The 18,046-nt window shown below is 44.3% G+C and overlaps 1 protein-coding gene across 3 annotated transcripts in view; it reads left to right on the forward strand.

The window, feature by feature from the left end:
• LOC135546021 (LIM and calponin homology domains-containing protein 1-like) overlaps nt 1-18,046 on the forward strand; it is a 164,779-nt gene that overhangs the window by 70,198 nt on the left and 76,535 nt on the right. For all 3 annotated transcript variants that reach the window (XM_064974077.1, XM_064974078.1, XM_064974079.1), the window contains exon 3: nt 1,405-1,474. In XM_064974077.1, coding sequence (XP_064830149.1) covers nt 1,405-1,474 — 70 coding nt within the window. The remainder of the gene's footprint in view (nt 1-1,404; nt 1,475-18,046) is intronic.

The raw sequence follows: 18,046 nt of genomic DNA on the forward strand, positions 1-18,046 counted from the left end.
ACTTTCTCCCATTTCTCTCTATGAACCCAGTCGAGCGTAAAACCCCTTTGTCAACAATCAGAGGCTCCCTTACAACCATACGCCTAATCCTTTCCATATCTCGCCATCCGCAGCCATCCATCTACAACTCAAACACTCCACTTTTCCACTCAGCGTTTCAGGTAGAATCACATTGTCTTCCAGGTGCATCATAACGTAACCTTAGAGATGGTTATCACCAGACGATTTTTGGCTCTGACTTTGATGACGAACAAAGGATGAACTTTGAAGTGCATTCCTTACGTAGAATAGCAATAACAGAACTTAGGAGCAGGTCTGGGATCAGATAATACTAGGAAAAGTGGAGAATCTTGTAGTGCATTCCGCAATAACAGGATGTACTGTAGTAACAGGTCTGGAATCAGATAGGTGGAACTCTTGTACCTTCCTCAGGTGGAACATCAATAACTTGACTTAGGAACAGACCTAGGATCAGATAAGACTAGAACATCCCCTCTGAAGTGTTCTAAAAAAACATTGCACCTTGGGAGGAAGTTGGAGAATGTCCCCTGTTTGACCTTGAGCTCTCTCTAAACAAGGGAAGGGTTGGACCGCAAGGAAATGATCTGTTTGGCTTTGACACCCTCACCCCAATTTTTTCTCATGTTTTGTTTTTGAGGCGGTCGCCTTAAGTAGAGAGGGGTGGTGGATGGACTTCAAAAGGGGTGTCTCATGTCTTCCCATGTTTTTGAAAGAAGTGCGTGTGTACAGTGATGTATTATAGCTACAGTACTCTGTCTGTGTGTGTTTTTGTAATGTGTTGTGATCCATGACCTGACAACATTATCCCAACCACTCATGCCCACTTCCTCAGGAATAACACATGACTGGATACAGTAAAGGCACACTGAGATAGAGTATGATCGTACACCACGTGTGTGTGTGTGTGTGTGTGTGTGTGTGTGTGTGTGTGTGTGTGTGTGTGTGTGTGTGTGTGTGTGTGTGTGTGTGTGTGTGTGTGTGTGTGTGTGTGTGTGTGTGTGTGTGTGTGTGTGTGTGTGTGTGTGTGTGCGTGTGTGTGTATTAAAGTCTCAAGGCCTTTCTGTATGTCCTTGAGTCCTTCCAACTGATTTAGAGCCCGTGTCACCACTAACCTCCAAACACAGCCACATAGGATTCCTTCTTTCATTTACTCTTTCTTTTTTAACTTGTTTTTTCATGACCTGATGAAGATCCAACACGGATTGAAACGTTGTCTTTTGTGCGTCTGATTCTGTCCTGCACCTGATTAGATATTATATATTACTTTTTTCACGTTTTTTAAGTTGGATGTACATTTAGTTTTTTTTTTACAGATGTTATCTATATTCCATGGTGTAGAAGTCTTATCTCTATCTATCCTTTCTCTCTCTCTCTCCCCCTCAGGTTGCTGAGCGCCATCAAACCTGGCTTGGTGAAGAAAATCAACAGATTACCCACTCCCATCGCTGGCCTGGTGAGTTCTCTCCTTCTTCTACCATCCTCCATTCATCTCCCCTCTATATTCCATTCTTCTCCTCCCTCTAATGATTCCCCCTCTCTTCCCTTCCTCTCTTTTCAACCATCTATCCCCCCTTTCCTCACTACATTTAGTTTCCCTATCCTCCAAGTCCTCTCCTCCCTCCATCCGTCTCCCCCTTCCTCTCACTGTACCTACATTCCTTTCGGAATGTAGTACAGTATGTTCTGCACATTAAGTTATGCACAGATATACAGTACAGAGATAATGCATCAATTCCCAGGCTGTAAGAAGACTCAAGCTCTGTCTGGGAACTGGGAACAATACAAGGGTGTAAACATCACAGCAGTATTCAGTTAGCCACTATGTGTGTGTCTGTGTTAATGCGTGTGAGTGAGTGTGTTTTAGTGTGAGTAAATGCATGTGCGTGTGTATGTGGTGTGAGTGCCCCCCCCCCCGTGTATGTTTGTGTGTGTCTATGTTTCTTAGTTTGCATGTGTGTGTGCGTTCATGCATGTGTTTGTTTGTGTACTGTAGGCCTTTATGTATAGTGCTATTTCACATCTTGAGGCCACGTTGTCGGCGTTGGCCTGTATCTTCAACTGTGTCTCAGCTGTGTTCAGCCTCAGAGTGTACATGTTATTGTACTCCACATACCAGAAGACAGAAGGGGCGTACCCCTCCAACCAAAAGGATAAAAAAATAGTCTCCCCGCAACTAATTGCAGCATGTCTTTCAAGAATCTTGTGGAAATACATCCAGCTCCTCATTTCACTGTCGGATGTATAGAGTTGAATATCAAAGGAGAGGAAAGGAAGGAAACTTCAAGAGATCTGCCTCATTTTTGATTTTTGATGTAGTGCATTAGAGTTGGTCTCTCTTACTCCAAGTCTTTCACATCCTTTTTTTGTGCTCTTGTCCTCTTCTCTTATATTCTTCAGCGCTCTCTCTCTCTCTCTCTCTCCCTCTCTCTCTCTCTCTCTCTCACACTCTCTCTCACACTCTCTCTCACACTCTCTCTCTCTCACACTCTCTCAATCCTCTGGGATGTTTTGGCTTGGTTTGGGTCGGCTTTGATTCGCTGAATGAAGACAACTGGTTAGCCAGGCTCAGATGTACTGGGACAGCCCTGGGATCCGTTCTTAGTGTAAAATGAGTGTGTGATTGCTAGCAATGCTGCTAGACAAGCCCCATTTCATGGTGTGAAATCATAACCACAATGTTATGACTTTCCACACTACCTCTGCTCGACACTTTGGTCTTGGTGCATTATCGTTACCAGGCAACAAATTTAACACTTTAGTAGCCCTTGTATATCTTGACTAGATTTGTCACTACTATGAGATTTTGGGCTTTCGTAAATTCATCAAAGACTTGACCAAATGTGTCACTATTGTGAGATGTAGGCCTTTCATAATGAACCAAGGACTGGACTGGCATGACCTAGCACACACATGGTTCCTTCAGGACCAAGGCTGAAAGACAAACAACAAGGCCTCTTTGAGAGTGAATGGAGAAGCAGAGGTGAAAGGTCAGCCTGTGTACTTCCTTCCGTCTCATACAGTACAGTAGCTCTGGCCCTCTAATAGTTCCACCTCATGTTGTCTCAGAGGGCGTTGTTTGATATGCCCCTCCACTACCTCAAGACATCAATGCAGTCCCTGTTGGTCTCCGGGAAAGCCTACCTAGAGTTTCTTGCTTAGTTCCCACTTGGCTTCGTATAGGATTTGGTTGAGAGAAAGCAAAGGAGGTTATAGAGCAGGGGTAGGCAGAGTTGGGTAGTTTCTATTGGCTATCTACTCTATGAGAGATCTAGGATCAGCTTTCCCACCCCAAATCCTAACCTTAACCATTAGTGGGGGAACATAGCATCTGAGGGAAACTTATTGAGGTGTTGTGGCTATAAGACAAAATGGCCTTGTGTTGCCTTTGACTGTGCTCATGGTTAGTTAAGACTGAAAGGTAATGGAAAGAGTGCAGAAGGCATGAAGGACAGAGGAGAAGAGATGAACAGCAGCTGGATAAGATTGAGAAAGAGATAAGCGGAGAAAGTATGAAAGAGAGGAGAGCTCAGCAGCTGAATGAAATATATACAGTATATAGAGAGAGAGAAACATGCAGAGGACAGGAAGACTCAACAGCTATTTTTACTTGAGTAGTTTACACCACTGGTTCTGGAAGACCAGTGGAAGGCCTGAGATCATCACTAGAGAGAGAGAGAGAGCAATAGAGAGAGCGATAGAAAGAGAGAGAGATTGAGAGAGAAAGAGAAATGCATGCATCATTGGCAAGGAGCAGAAATGTTAAACTGTTTTGAAGGAAGTTTGGTTTGGCCCAGCTTCTCTCTCTCTCTCTCTCTCTCTCCTTACTCTCTTATCTGTTGGAGTCTCTAATTGCCGCCAACTAGCCTCCCCTGGCTTCAACAAACCCGGTAATTACACTCCTGTATTCTTAACAACCCTTTCTCTTTTTTACAATCCCCCCACTACAATAACATTGGATTATCTTATTATCTTGTTAAAGTTTCAAAGCAAAAGAGTTATCGCCTCAATTCTTATTGCTCGCAGAACAAGTTTATGCCGCGCGATGTCAGTCACTCGTCTTGTTTCTCTCTTTCTCTTTCGCTGTCACTCTTTCCCCCTCTTTCTGTTTCTTTCTTTCTTTCTCTCACTCAGTCCTTTTTAAGAGAGGATGTCTCAATATCTAAGAGCAGCATAAGTCAGTCTCACTCTCCCTCTCTTTGTCTAATGATTCATGTCTACATGACCCGAGGGAACAGTTCATCTGGGGGGGGTATCGAGTCAGTCTTTTAAAGGATTATAAGGGTTATCAATGATCCATCTACACGCAGGTCCTCCACCAACAAGGGACTAGGAGGAGAAAGGGGGCATTAGTATACCTTTAGTAGGCTTTTGATACGTGCATGAGTGGGCACCGGCCAATTACTGTATACACTGTATGAATGGACAAAGCCATCGATCACTTGACACCATTCATTCCTAAATGAAGAGTCAATAGCACACTGAAGCCAAATGAAAGTTTAGATGTGGTCATAACATGCATAGTTTGAGCTAGTGACGTTGCAGGCTAGTTTAGTGCTGCTCCTTCTCATTGAGTAACTCAAGTTGACTGCCCTTTTTTTGTGATATCTAATTGGAATTTAGGATCTTGTCTGTTCGCTGCAGCTCCCCAACAGACTCGGGAGAGGGGAACGTTGAGAGCCATGCGTCATGACCTGCCGAGCCGTGCGGCTTCTTAACCCAGAAGCCAGCCGCACCAATGTGTCGTAGGACACCCTGTCCAACTGACAACTTGAGGCAGCTTGCAGACGCCCGGCATGCCACAAGGAGTTACTGGAGCATGATAAGCCAAAGAAATCAACCCGGCCAGACACTCCCCTAACTCGGATGACGCTGGGCCAATTGTACACCGCCCATGCACAATTGGCCCAGCGTCATCCGAGGGTGTGGCCGGTCATGGCTCCTGGTCATGGCCGACTGGGATTGAACCCGGGGCTGTAGTTCCTACAGAGAGAGTGATCACACAGTCGTCCGGAGCAGCTGGTGCTCTCATGCATGCTTCAGTGATGCATGATATCCACACCTCGCTTTGTGTACACTAGTGATACCATACAGCTCTGCTCACATGCACACTTGTACAGTTGAAGTCGGAAGTTTACATACACCTTAGCCAAATTAATTTAAACTCAGTTTTTCACAATTCCTGACATTTGATCCTAGTAGAAATTCCCTGTCTTAGGTCAGTTAGGATCAACGCATTATTTTAAGAATGTGAAATGTCAGAATAATAGTAGAGAGAATGATTTATTTAAGTTTTTGTTTATTTCATCACATTCCCAGTGGGTCAGAAGTTTACATACGTTGTCTTTAAATTGTTTTTGGGTCAAAGGTTTTGGGTAGCCTTCCACAAGCTTCCCACAATAAGTTGGGTGAATTTTGGCCCATTCCTCCTGACAGAGCTGGTGTAACTGAGTCAGGTTTGTAGGCCTCGTGCTCGCACACACTTTTTCAGTTCTGCCCACAAATGTTCGATAGGGTTGAGGTCAGGGCTTTGTAATGGCCACTCCAATACTTCGACTTTGTTGTCCTTAAGCCTTTTTGCCACAACTTTGGAAGTATGTTTGGGGTCATTGTCCATTTGGAAGACCCATTTGCGACCAAGCTTTAACTTTCTGACTGATGTCTTGAGATGTTGCGTCAATCTATCTACATAACTGTCCTTCCTCGTGATGCCATTTATTTTGTGAAGTGCACCAGTCCCTCCTGGAGCAAAGCACCTCCACAACATGATGCTGCCACCCCTGTGCTTCACGGTTGGGATGGTGTTCTTCATCTTGCAAGCCTCCCCCTTTTTCCTCCGAACATAAAGATGGTCATTATGGTCAAACAGTTCGATTTTTGTTTCATCAGACCAGGGGACATTTCTCCAAAAAGTACAATCTGTGTCCCCATGTGCAGTTGCAAACCATAGTCTGGCTTTTTTATGGCGGTTTTGGAGCAGTGGCTTCATCTTTGCTGAGCGGCCTTTCAGGTTATGTTGATATAGGACTTGTTTTTACTGTGGATATAGATACTTTTATACCTGTTTCCTCCAGCATCTTTACAAGGACCTTTGCTGTTGTTCTGGGATTGAATTGCACTTTTCGCACCAAAGTACGTTCATCTCTAGGAGGCAGAACGCGTGTCCTTCCTGAGCGGTATGAAGGCTGCGTGGTCCCATGATGTTTATACTTTATACGTACTATTGTTTGTACAGATGAACGTGGTACCTTCAGGCATTTTGAAATTGCTCCAAAGGGATGAACCAGACTTGTGGAGGTGTACAATTTTTTTTCTGAAGTCTTTGCTGATTTCTTTTGATTTTCCCATGATGTCAAGCAAGGAGGCACTGAGTTTGAAGGCCTTGAAGTACATCCGCAGGTACACCTCTAATTGACTCAAATTATGTCAGAAGCTTCTAAAGCCATGACATAATTTTCTGGAATTTTCCAAATTGTTTAAAGGCACAGTCAACTTAGTGTATGTAAACTTCTTACCCACTGGAATTGTGATGCAGTGAATTTTAAGTGAAATAATCTGTCTGTAAACAATTGTTTGAAAAATGACTTATGTCATGGACAAAGTAGATGTCTTAACCAACTTGCCAAAACTATAGATTGTAAACAAGAAATGTGTGGATTGGTTGAAAAACAAACTGTACATATCAGTTGTGTCCAGGCGTGGACTTACGTATCCAAAGCAGAACCCCATGTTTGTTCACTTCTCACACCCTAATTGTGTTGTCAACAGTAGTAAAACCATACCTCTGCGCTCACACACAGGTCTGTGGATTACAGTGAGACCCTGTGGCGGCTGTATTCCCACGCAACAGAGAGACCTTATAGTTGCACTTACACAATCTACACAGGCTTAAGTGTTCCATACCAGAGCAATGCTGGGCACCAAAACATCAACAAAAATACACACACACACACACACACACACACATACTCACACTGGCCTGTGGGGGAGTTTTAGTGTGATTGCTGAGGTGAGAAAGGCGTAAACAAGAGGCCTGCTGTTATCTCAGCCATCATAATAAAACACGGACCAGGCTGGACCAGGCACTCCCCCTTCCTTCCCCTTCCTGTTACAGCCTAATGGGGAAATGGTTCTCTGTGGAATTCCCTGTTGTGTAATCAGGGCGAATGGTGGATGGGGAGCAGAGCGGAGCGCGGGATGTTTTGTAGGTTGGCTGGTTGCTCTGGTCCAAGGCGTTGGGAAGGCTCAGCATTATCAAGACACACTGAGACTCAGGGTTAGCAAGCAGTACTGAGTCTCAGGGCTAGCAAGCAGCACTGAGTCTCAGGGCTAGCAAGCAGCACTGAGTCTCAGGGTTAGCAAGCCGCGCTAACTCCCTGGACTACAGGGTGGTTGGTTGGATGGAGTACTGCTGAAGAGGGCTAGCAGGTTGGTGAGTTGGTTGTCGACCTGGGTCAGATGCATAGGTCATAGGTTTAGGGTTCCTGAGTGGTGCAGCGGTCTAAGGCACTGCATTGTAGCGCTAGAGGAGTCACTACAGACCTAGATTCGATCCCGGGCTGTATCACAACCGACTGTGATTGGGAGTCCCATATGGCGGCGAACAATTGGCCCAGCGTCGTTAGGGGAGAGTTTGTCCGGGGTAGACCGTCATTGTAAATAAGAATTTGTTCTTAACTGACTATTAGTTCTAGCGTAACATTACACAGAACCTGATAAACAATGGATGAGTGCATGCCACTGTATAATTGCAAAAACCCCAGTCATGGCACTGCCTAGTCAGTCAGTATCTTGACTTTTGATAAGAAGTCACTTGTGTGTGACTTTAACACAACTCTCCCCTGATTATTTGAGTGTTATCCTTGGCTGCGAGTCTGCGAGGTTGGAATCTGAAACAAATCTGTGAGACACCCATCTCCCTCGGCTTAATCTGTGAACACCTTTCCCCTGGATATTCTATAGGTGTCACGTCCTGACTATAGCGAGCCCTTATTTTCTATGGTGGAGTAGGTCAGGGCGTGACTGGGAGTTTAGTCTAGTTTATTATTTCTATGTGGGGTTCTGGTTTTGTTTTTTTATGTTGGTGATTTTGTATGATTCCCAATTAGAAGCAGCTGGTAATCGTTATCTCTAATTGGGGATCATATTTAAGTAGCATTTTTTCCACCTGTGTTTTGTGGGATATTGTTTATGTGTAAGTTGCATATTAGCACTCCATTATCGTCACGTTTCGTTTATTCTTTATTGTTTTGTTGTGTGGTTCACTTACTTTAGATTAAAAAAGATGTGGAACCCAGATCACGCTGCACGTTGGTCCGAGTATGATTCCAACGATCGTGACAGAATATCCCACCAAAACAGGACCAAGCAGCGTGCCCAGGAACATGGACTTTGGAGAAGATTCTGGATGGGAAGGGATCCTGGACTTGGGAGGAAATCCCGGCAGGAGAGGATCGCCTTCCTTGGCTGGAGACGCAAGGAGAAAAGGGTGGACAGCGACGACGCCCGGGGTTCGCGGCCACAGAGAAAGCCCAAAAGACAGCCCAATTCTTTTGGGGGGGGGATGGGTGGCACATGGGGTGGTCGGCAGAACTGGGGAGTGTGCCAGAGCCTGTGTGGGAGTCGGTATAAGAAGGTAATGAGAGATACCGGAGAGAGGTTGTGGAAAGGAGTATGCTGCAGCGCAGGCGCGTTGAAAAGCTCTACCCACCAGGTTTCCAGTGTGCCTTCACAGCCCAGTATGTCCTGTGCCAGCTCTACCCACCAGGTCTCCAGTGTGCCTTCACAGCCCAGTATGTCCTGTGCCAGCTCTACCCACCAGGTCTCCAGTGTGCCTTCACAGCCCAGTATGTCCTGTGCCAGTTCTACCCACCAGGTCTCCAGTGTGCCTTCACAGCCCAGTATGTCCTGTGCCAGCTCTACCCACCAGGTCTCCAGTGTGCCTTCACAGCCCAGTATGTCCTGTGCCAGCTCTACCCACCAGGTCTCCAGTGTGCCTTCACAGCCCAGTATGTCCTGTGCCAGCTCTACCCACCAGGTCTCCAGTGTGCCTTCACAGCCCAGTATGTCCTGTGCCAGTTCTACCCACCATGTCTCCAGTGTGCGGCGACGGTTCCCAGTCCAGAGCTTCCGGCGACGGTCCCCATTCCAGAGCTTCTGGCGACGTTTCCCAGTCCAGAGCTTCCGGAGACGGTTCCCAGTCCAGAGCTTCTGGCGATGGTCCCCAGTCCAGAGCTTCCGGCGACGTTTCCCAGTCCAGAGCTTCCGGCAACGTTTCCCAGTCCAGAGCTTCCAGCGACGTTTCCCAGTCCAGAGCTTCCGGCGACGTTTCCCAGTCCAGAACTTCCGGCGACGTTTCCCAGTCCAGAGCTTCCGGCGACGGTCCCCAGTCCAGAGCTTCTGGCAAAGTTTCCCAGTCCAGAGCTTCCGGCGACGTTTCACAGTCCGGAACCTCCAACGACGGTCCATGGTCCGGAACCTCCAACAACGGTCCACAGTCCGGAACCTCCAACGACGGTCCACAGTCCGGAACCTCCAACGACGGTCCACAGTCCAGGAACCTCCTGAGACGGTCCACAGTTCGGAACCTCCGGCGACGGTCAACGGTCCGGAGCTTCCAAACACAGTGTCCAGTCAGCTCCATTGCAGGAGTCTTCCTCTGCACCGAGTTCCAGTCCAGTTACAGTGTTCAGCCTGGGTCCATGGCTGGATCCGCGGGATGAGCGGATTCTTCAGCCCGCACCAGAGCACCCTCCCGTTTGGTTTCAGGTTATGCGGCCGGAGTCCGCACCTTTTGGGTGGGGGGGTGCTGTCACATCCTGACCATATTGAGCCCTTATTTTCTATGGTGGAGTAGGTCAGGGCGTGACTGGGGGTTTAGTCTAGTTTATTGTTTCTATGTGGGGTTCTAGTTTTTCTATGATTTTGATGTGATTTTGTGTGATTCCCAATTAGAGGCAGCTGGTAATCGTTGTCTCTAATTGGGGATCATATTTAAGTAGCATTTTTTCCACCTGTGTTTTGTGGGATATTGTTTATGTGTAGTTGCATGTTTGCACTCCATTATCGTCACGTTTAGTTTATTCTTTATTGTTTTGTTGTGTGGTTCACTTACTTTAAATTTAAAAAGATGTGGAACCCAGATCACGCTGCACATTGGTCCGAGTATGATTCCAACGATCGTGACAATAGGCTAGGTGTGAACACTGTTTTACTTCCCCCCTACAAGCATCTGCAGTCAGATTATGCCAGAAAGATATTGATTCTATCCTGCACCGTAAACTAATATGATCTGAGTCATTCCAACTATTCCAATGGCTCATTTCAGAGGAAGGAACATGTTTAATGTCCTTAAGTACATAATTCTTCATATCAATTTGTTCTGAATAGTTTCTTACTGTTTTAAGTCTGTTGGGGAAAGAATGTCTTAAATCTGCTGGATTTGAATTCTCTGAGGATATCTCTTTAAGTCTGTGTGTGTTATTGTGTGGGTATTTCTTGGACCGTTGTCCAATGTTTTGGTGTCTGGGGGGGGTGGTAGGAGGATGGAGGGGTGGGAAGAGGAGGGCAGTGGCTGGGGCACTGTTTGTGTTGATGTAGACGTCAGCGTCAATCATCTCAGCTGCGGACTCCACCCAGTTTCCTCTGCCAGTGACACACACATTCACACACGGTTCAAACACATGAACACAAATACAAATGTGCAGGACATGGATTTGTTAAGTGATTTCCCCTAGACACATACATGTACAGTACATGCACATACAGTACACACGCGGACACACACACCCTTGTCGACTCCTCTTTCGCACTCACTAATATTTACACAGTTTGGTCCTCTGTCCGAGTGTTTGTTTGCGTTTCTGTTATTGTTGGCATCGGGCAACTTGTTGTCGGGAGAGAGGAAAAAAGGGAGGAATTTGGTTGTTTGGTTTGGGAGCGGCGGCAGTGTGGAGTGAGATGGTTTGCGTGTGTTGTCTGGAACTATTGTTTTCGTTTTTCTCCTTTTTTCTACTCTTCCTCCAGTTTCTTTCCTGGTCTTGGTTTGTCGTTACTGACTACTGGATTTATCAGGAAAGCTTTTGAGTGGATTGGGTAGCTAGCTCCGAAAAGGGCTGTGCATTACCCTCCGGCCTCCAGCATACAGTGAGCAGGTCTGCCGCTTTGAGCGCCTGTACAGTGTGAACACACACAGTGACGCGGAGCGTTACCCGCCAGGCATACAGCAACAATCGTACTGCCACCTTATTTGTATATAACCACCCATTCATTATTTACATGTAGTTACACACCCACATATCTCCCCCCCTCCTTTTGCATCAACAATGGTAAAACTCTGCTTAATCCTAACCATGAGGTTATTATTGACACCTTCTTACGCACACCAAGGTAATCATGTTCTGCCCTTCATTTGTGACTTCCAACCAAGACCCAGATCAACTGAAAACAGTACATCAACTGACCATGACCCAGATCAACTGAAAACAGTACATCAACTGACCATGACCCAGATCAACTGAAAACAGTACATCAACTGACCATGACCAAGATCAACTGAAAACAGTACATCAACTACTCATGACAGATCAACTGTGGTCATCTTGTTGGATGCAGGAAAAATGCAACTAGAAAAGGATGTTACTATCTGAAAAGGCATTGGAAATGTATTAATGTTTGTAACATCAAATACTTAAGAGTTGCTTTAAAAAATGGGGGGGGTCTTATTATCTGACTCCTTTATGGTCAAATAATTACTTTGCTGTGGTCTGGTTCAAGTTTTGGCCACACTACGTGCTGAACTCTCCCTTAACCCTCTGGCTGGCTGTTAGTCATGCCCAATAAGCCTCACCCCTCATAGACTTAAATATATGTTTCTGCATGAGTATATTTCAACAATATGGTCTTAGGGGTGTGGTATATGGCCAATATACCACGGTTAGGGGCTGTTCTTATGCACGATGCAATGCGGAGCCCTTAGCTGTGGTATATTGGCCATATACCACAAACCCCTGAGGTGCCTTATAAACTGGCTACCAACGTAATTAGAGCAGTAAAAATACATGTTTTGTCATACGTGTGGTATACAGTCTGATATACCACGTCTGTCAGCCATTCAGCATTCAGGACTCGAACCACCCAGTTTATAATTGTGAAATATGTTTATATTTAGCATCACTGTTGTACTGTAGTAGCTTAGGTTTGCTTAAAGAAAGAAAATGTTGGGTCCTTTGAAAATCTGTGGTAGACTATTACATCTTTGTACTATAATGAATATCAGCTATTGTAGTATGCACCAAATACACCCGTTACCGTGTCAACAGGAATATTTCCCACATTCTGGACTACTTTGGTTCCCTATGTCGTAGAAAGAAACACCTCTTTCTGTCAGCATGGGGCTCCCGAGTGGTGCAGCGGTCTAAGGCACTGCATCTCAGTGCAAGAGGCGTCCCTAGAGACAATGGTTCGATTACAAGCTGTATCACAACCAGCCGTGACTGGGAGTCCCATAGGACGGCGCACAATTGGCCCAGTGTCGTCCGGTTTAGGGTTTGGCCCGGGGTAGGCCGTCATTGTAAATAAGAATTTTTTCTTTACTGACTTGCCTAGTTAAATAAATAAATGACGCAACAGTTGACTCAAGTAGGTCCTTGTGGCCTTTGTCCTGATATTTCCTGCCAGTTTTAAAGGTAGACTCACTGTTATGACGAGTAGCACCGCAGATATTGCGATGAGCGCGATGCAAGACTTTACTCTCACGTAGCCACACAGAGTATCTGCACATGTGCACGGGTTCGCTTCCTGCTGCTACGACGTGGTATACAGTACCAAAACAGCAGAGAAGTTTAGCATCGCACTACAACGCTCTTAGTTGTTGTGTAAATTGACCGACCATTACTGTTCATTTTGTGCTTTGCTGAGTCTTTAAGGCATTGTGTCCCCTTATTCTCACATAGTAAACTAAACCAACTCAAATTAATGCGTAACCACACACTTTGAACAGACCCTTTATAATCCATTAGCTTAGCATTTACAAGCAATGCAGGCATTACAAAGCGTAACCAATCTGTTACTCACAATAAGAAAGTGAAAAGCATGAAAGTGTGATTTCACAATGTGAGCCTCCACTTTGTAATAAAACCATCCTTTTAAAACCCACCATATTGTGTCAGATCTCTGTGGCTAACTAGATTTCACTGGATTCTACTGGACTTAACGAGATTTAGTTTGGCCTCCGCCAGTCTGCATTTAACTGGTCTTGATTGCCCTCCTAAACCCTTTCCATCCTCCTCTTCTTACTTTCTTCTTCCCCCTGCCAACATCAGATTCAGCTATCCCTACAATAGACTTTTAAACTGTGTAATTCAGCTGTGGTAATTGGGAATTGGGAAGTCTCTGTCCAATGGTAGGCCTACTGTATTTACAGTCAGTGATTGGTGAGTAATTTGCAAACTTCAAGCAGATTCTGAATTGGTGATGCTTTGCCAGTCAGGCTTCCCCAGTTGTGAGCAAATAGTTTGGACATTTCTAGGAAGTTTTGTTTGTAGTGTGCTCGGTGAAGTTAATTCTTGGATTTCAGGATATGGATTTCTCTAAATGGAAACAACCTTATTTAAACCATTAATTTTCCCATATTAGAACATATTTAACCATAACCAGAAATATATAGATATATACAGGTAACTGACAAAATAAAGGAAACACCAACATAATGTGTCTTAATAAAGCGTTGGGCCACCACAAGCTGCTAAAACTTTTACAAGTGTCTGGAATCTATGAACTAGGGATGCGATACCATTATTCCACAAGACATTCCATCATCACTTGGTGTTTTGTTGATGGAAAACACTGTCTCAGGCACTGCTTCAGAATCTCCCATAAGTGACTGAGACAACCATTACATATGGTTTACTTTGTTTTCATGCTCATCAAACCATTCAGTGATCACTCAGAATCGCCCTGTGGATGGGGGCATTGTCATCCTGGAAGAGACCACTCCCACCAGGATAGAAATGATTCATCATGGGTTGAAGGGGATCACTCAGAATTGCTGTGTGTTTATTGCCATTTAACTTGCTCTCTAAGGGGTTGAGTGGACCTTAACCATGCCAGGAGAAGGCACCCCACACCATAACAGTGCCACCATAACCCTCATGTACTTAAGTGTTTCCTTTATTTTGACAGTTACCTGGCAGTTAGAGCAAAAACTTTTTAAAATGTATATCAATATTTTTCATTAGTGTGTGAATGCAATGCTGATTTGGAAGAAGTTAATATCCTTGAAGAAACCAATTGTTGTCACGCCCTGGTCGAAGTATATTATCTTTGTCTTAATTTATTTGGTCAGGCCAGGGTGTGACATGGGTTATTGTGGTGTGTTTTTGTCTTGGGGTTTTGTGGGGTGTCTAGCATAGTCTATGGCTGCCTGAGGCGGTTCTCAATCAGAGTCAGGTGATTATCGTTGTCTCTGATTGAGAACCATATTTAAGCAGTCATATTCTTTGAGTATTTCGTGGGTGATTGTTCCTGTCTCTGTGTTTATTGTCACCAGATAGGCTGTATAGGTTTTCACGTTCCGTTCGTTCATTCATTGTTTTTGTAAGTTATTTCATGTCTAGTTTCTTTCATTAAAGAACATGAGTAACCACCACGCTGCATTTTGGTCCGCTTCCCCTTCTACAGACGAACGCCGTTACAATTGTGCTATATTTGTAGAGAGAAAAATGGTACTCTCTTGCTGATTTTCTTTTACGTGTCCTGCTGGCAGAGCGATATCCATCCACACCCTCGTGTGTGTGTGTGTGTGTGTGTGTGTGTGTGTGTGTGTGTGTGTGTGTGTGTGTGTGTGTGTGTGTGTGTGTGTGTGTGTGTGTGTGTGTGTGTGTGCCATTACAAAACTGAATTTGTTGCGGTTCTTTGGCAAATTTGTTGCAAACTACATAGTGTGCTACAAAATGTTGACAGAATTTTGCAAATGTTTGCCACTAGTGGTGAATTTGCAGCAAACCTTTAGCAACAATAATATGTATTGCAACTAGGGGCAAACAGGTCACCTGAGCTGTCAGGTTCTCCTCAAGGAGAGGTGGGTGTGGAGTCAGGCGCAGGAGAGAGCGAATGTAAAGAAAGGGCGTTTATTTTAAAAGACCAACGAACAGGAACAGGACCACAATAGTAGCTTCAAAACAACCGTAACGCAGTCCAGAAAAACACTTGTTCAACAGAACACACGAAAACGCAACCCAACAAATGACAGTAAACAAAACAATCCTGCACAAAACCAAAGAGGGTAGGGCGAGATTAAAATACCCCACTAATTCACCAAAATAGGAAACAGGTGAACGAAAAGACAGACAAAACCAAATGAAAAGGAAAAAGGATCGGTGGCAGCTAGTAGACCAGCAACGACGAGCGCCGAGCGCCGCCCGAACAGGGAGAGGAGCCACCTTCGGTGGAAGTCGTGACATGAGCTTTTTTCTGGCTGACAATTCACTCAAGATTCTATTTGAATCTGTGGAAAACCTGTGGCAACAAGTTCCAAGACCAGTAACTCTTGATGACCAGTCATGGGGATTAGAAACGTCTATTGGAAAATGCAAACCAAGCTGGCTAGCTACCTACCAAAGTTTTCCAGTGTCTAACTTATTAATTAAACTTCCTAATAAACTTTAACATATTATTAGCTAAATGATGCCGAGTTAGCAATGGCAAGTTTTATGGGAAAGAGGTTAACACATTTTGTTGATACCAGTTTCAATCTGTCAGGACCACTGACTGGCTAGCGATTAGCTAGCTAACGTTAGCTAAAATATTCTTGCACAATTAATGTGATAGGTGGCTGGCTAAGTAACTATTTACCTAAACACTTATATTTTAAGGTGAATACGTTGCTGTCTTAATACCAATATGCATGTCTATATGATAGTGTCACAGTTCAGTAGCATGTTAGCTAGCACAACAGCTAACGTACAGTAGCAACAATGTGAGTTGATCTGACATCAAAGCAAAACTTCACTTTTGCAAATGGATACCCTTTCCCACCTGTGGTGTTGAAAGAGGCTGGGAGGAAGATGCATCAACACCCTGGAAATATGTTTGTAGAGCAATCACTCAACACTTTTTTTGAGTGATAAATTAGTGTATTGTCTTTGAGATTGATAAGGTAACTAAATGCATTTATTCTCAATTGCTGCTCATACATGAATTATTTGTAACAATTAGATCTTTCATTTCTTTAAACTAGTAGTGGCTAGCTCAACACAGATTGAGGCCTTCAATCAAACTGAGGACAGAGAAATGTGTGTTCACCAGACAGGTCAAGGCTTTTTGCATGCCTGGATTTGAGAACATTTCTTCAAAAACACCTAGGTTGGGTTGTTGGTGCTGGGTTACTAAGGTTGAGTGTTTTGGCAGTCTGAAAGCTCTGAAATCAGTAAGAAACAAACTATACGAATTATGAATTTGAGGGTCATTCAGGTTAAAAATCGGTTGTCCAATCATCATTTGGTAGCTAGCAGTTAGCTTGAGCATTAGCTAACGTCCGTTAGCAAGCTAGTCATAATATTTACTAGCTAGCTAACGAAAAGCCTCATGACCATTCTCGTGACTCTAGCTTCCTGGAGTGTTTTGTGGTGGAATATAACTAAATGTACATTTTGTGTCAACGCTTGGCTAGCTAGTTAGCTAAATACACTTCAGTGTTTGTAATGGTAGCTTAGCTAGCTTACTACCTTAGCTAGCTAGCTAAATCTGCCACTTCTTCTGGACTGTGTTGGACACTGTTTCACTCGTCAGCTAATGTTAGCTGTCTAGCTAGGTTACAATAGCTAGATTTGACTAATTCTCCATCTGTGCTAATTTAACCAAGCTACAGTTGAAGTCAGAAGTTTACATACACTTAGGTTGGAATCATTAAAACTCATTTTTCAACTGCTCCACAAATTTCTTGGAAACAAACTATAGTTTTGGCAAGTCGGTTAGGACATCTACTGTGTGCACGATACAAGTAATTTTTCCAACAATTGTTTGCAGACAGATTATTTATCACAATTCCAGTGGGTCACAAGTTAACGTAAACTAAGTTGACTGTGCCTTTAAACAGCTTGGAAAATTCCAGAACATTATGACATGACTTTAGAAGCTTCTGACATTATTTGTGTCAATTGGAGGTGTACCTGTGGATGTATTTCAAGGCTTACCTTCAAAATCAGTGCCTCTTTGCTTGACATCATGGGAAAATCAAAAGAAATCAACCAAGACCTCAGGAAAACAATTGTAGACCTCCACAAGTCTGGTTCATCCCTGGGAGCAATTTCCAAATGCCTGAAGGTACCACATACACATGTACAAACAATAGTACGCAAGTATAAACACCATGGGACCACGCAGCCGTCATACCGCTCAGGAAGGAGATGCATTCTGTCTCCTAGAGATGAATGCACTTTGGTGTGAAAAGTGCAATTCAATCCCAGAACAACAGCAAAGGACCCAGTGAAGATGCTGGAGGAAACAGGTACAAAAGTATATATATCCACAGTGAAACGAGTCCTATATCGACATAACCTGAAAGGCCGCTCAACAAGGAAGAAGCCACTGCTCCAAAACCGCCATAAAAAAGCCAGACTACGGTTTGCAACTGCACATGGGGACAAAGATAATACTTTTAGGAGAAATGTCCTCTGGTCTGATGAAACAAAAATAGAACTGTTTGGCTATAATGACCATCATTATGTTTGGAGGAAAAAGGGGGAGGCTTGCAAGCCGAAGAACACCATTCCATCCTTGAATCACGGGGGTGGCAGCATCATGTTGTGGGGATGCTTTGCTGCAGGAGGTTCTGGTGCACTTCACAAAATAAATGGCATCATGAAGAAGGACAAGTACGTGGATATATTGAAGCAACATCTCAAGATATCAGTCAGGAAGTTACAGCTTGGACGCAAATGGGTCTTCCAAATGGACAATGACCCCAAGCATACTTCCAAAGTTGTGGCAATTCAAGGTATTCTCTCTACTATTATTCTGACATTTCACA

The sequence above is a fragment of the Oncorhynchus masou genome, chromosome 9, assembly GCF_036934945.1.
Source record: "Oncorhynchus masou masou isolate Uvic2021 chromosome 9, UVic_Omas_1.1, whole genome shotgun sequence".
Taxonomy (NCBI): Eukaryota; Metazoa; Chordata; class Actinopteri; order Salmoniformes; family Salmonidae; genus Oncorhynchus; species Oncorhynchus masou.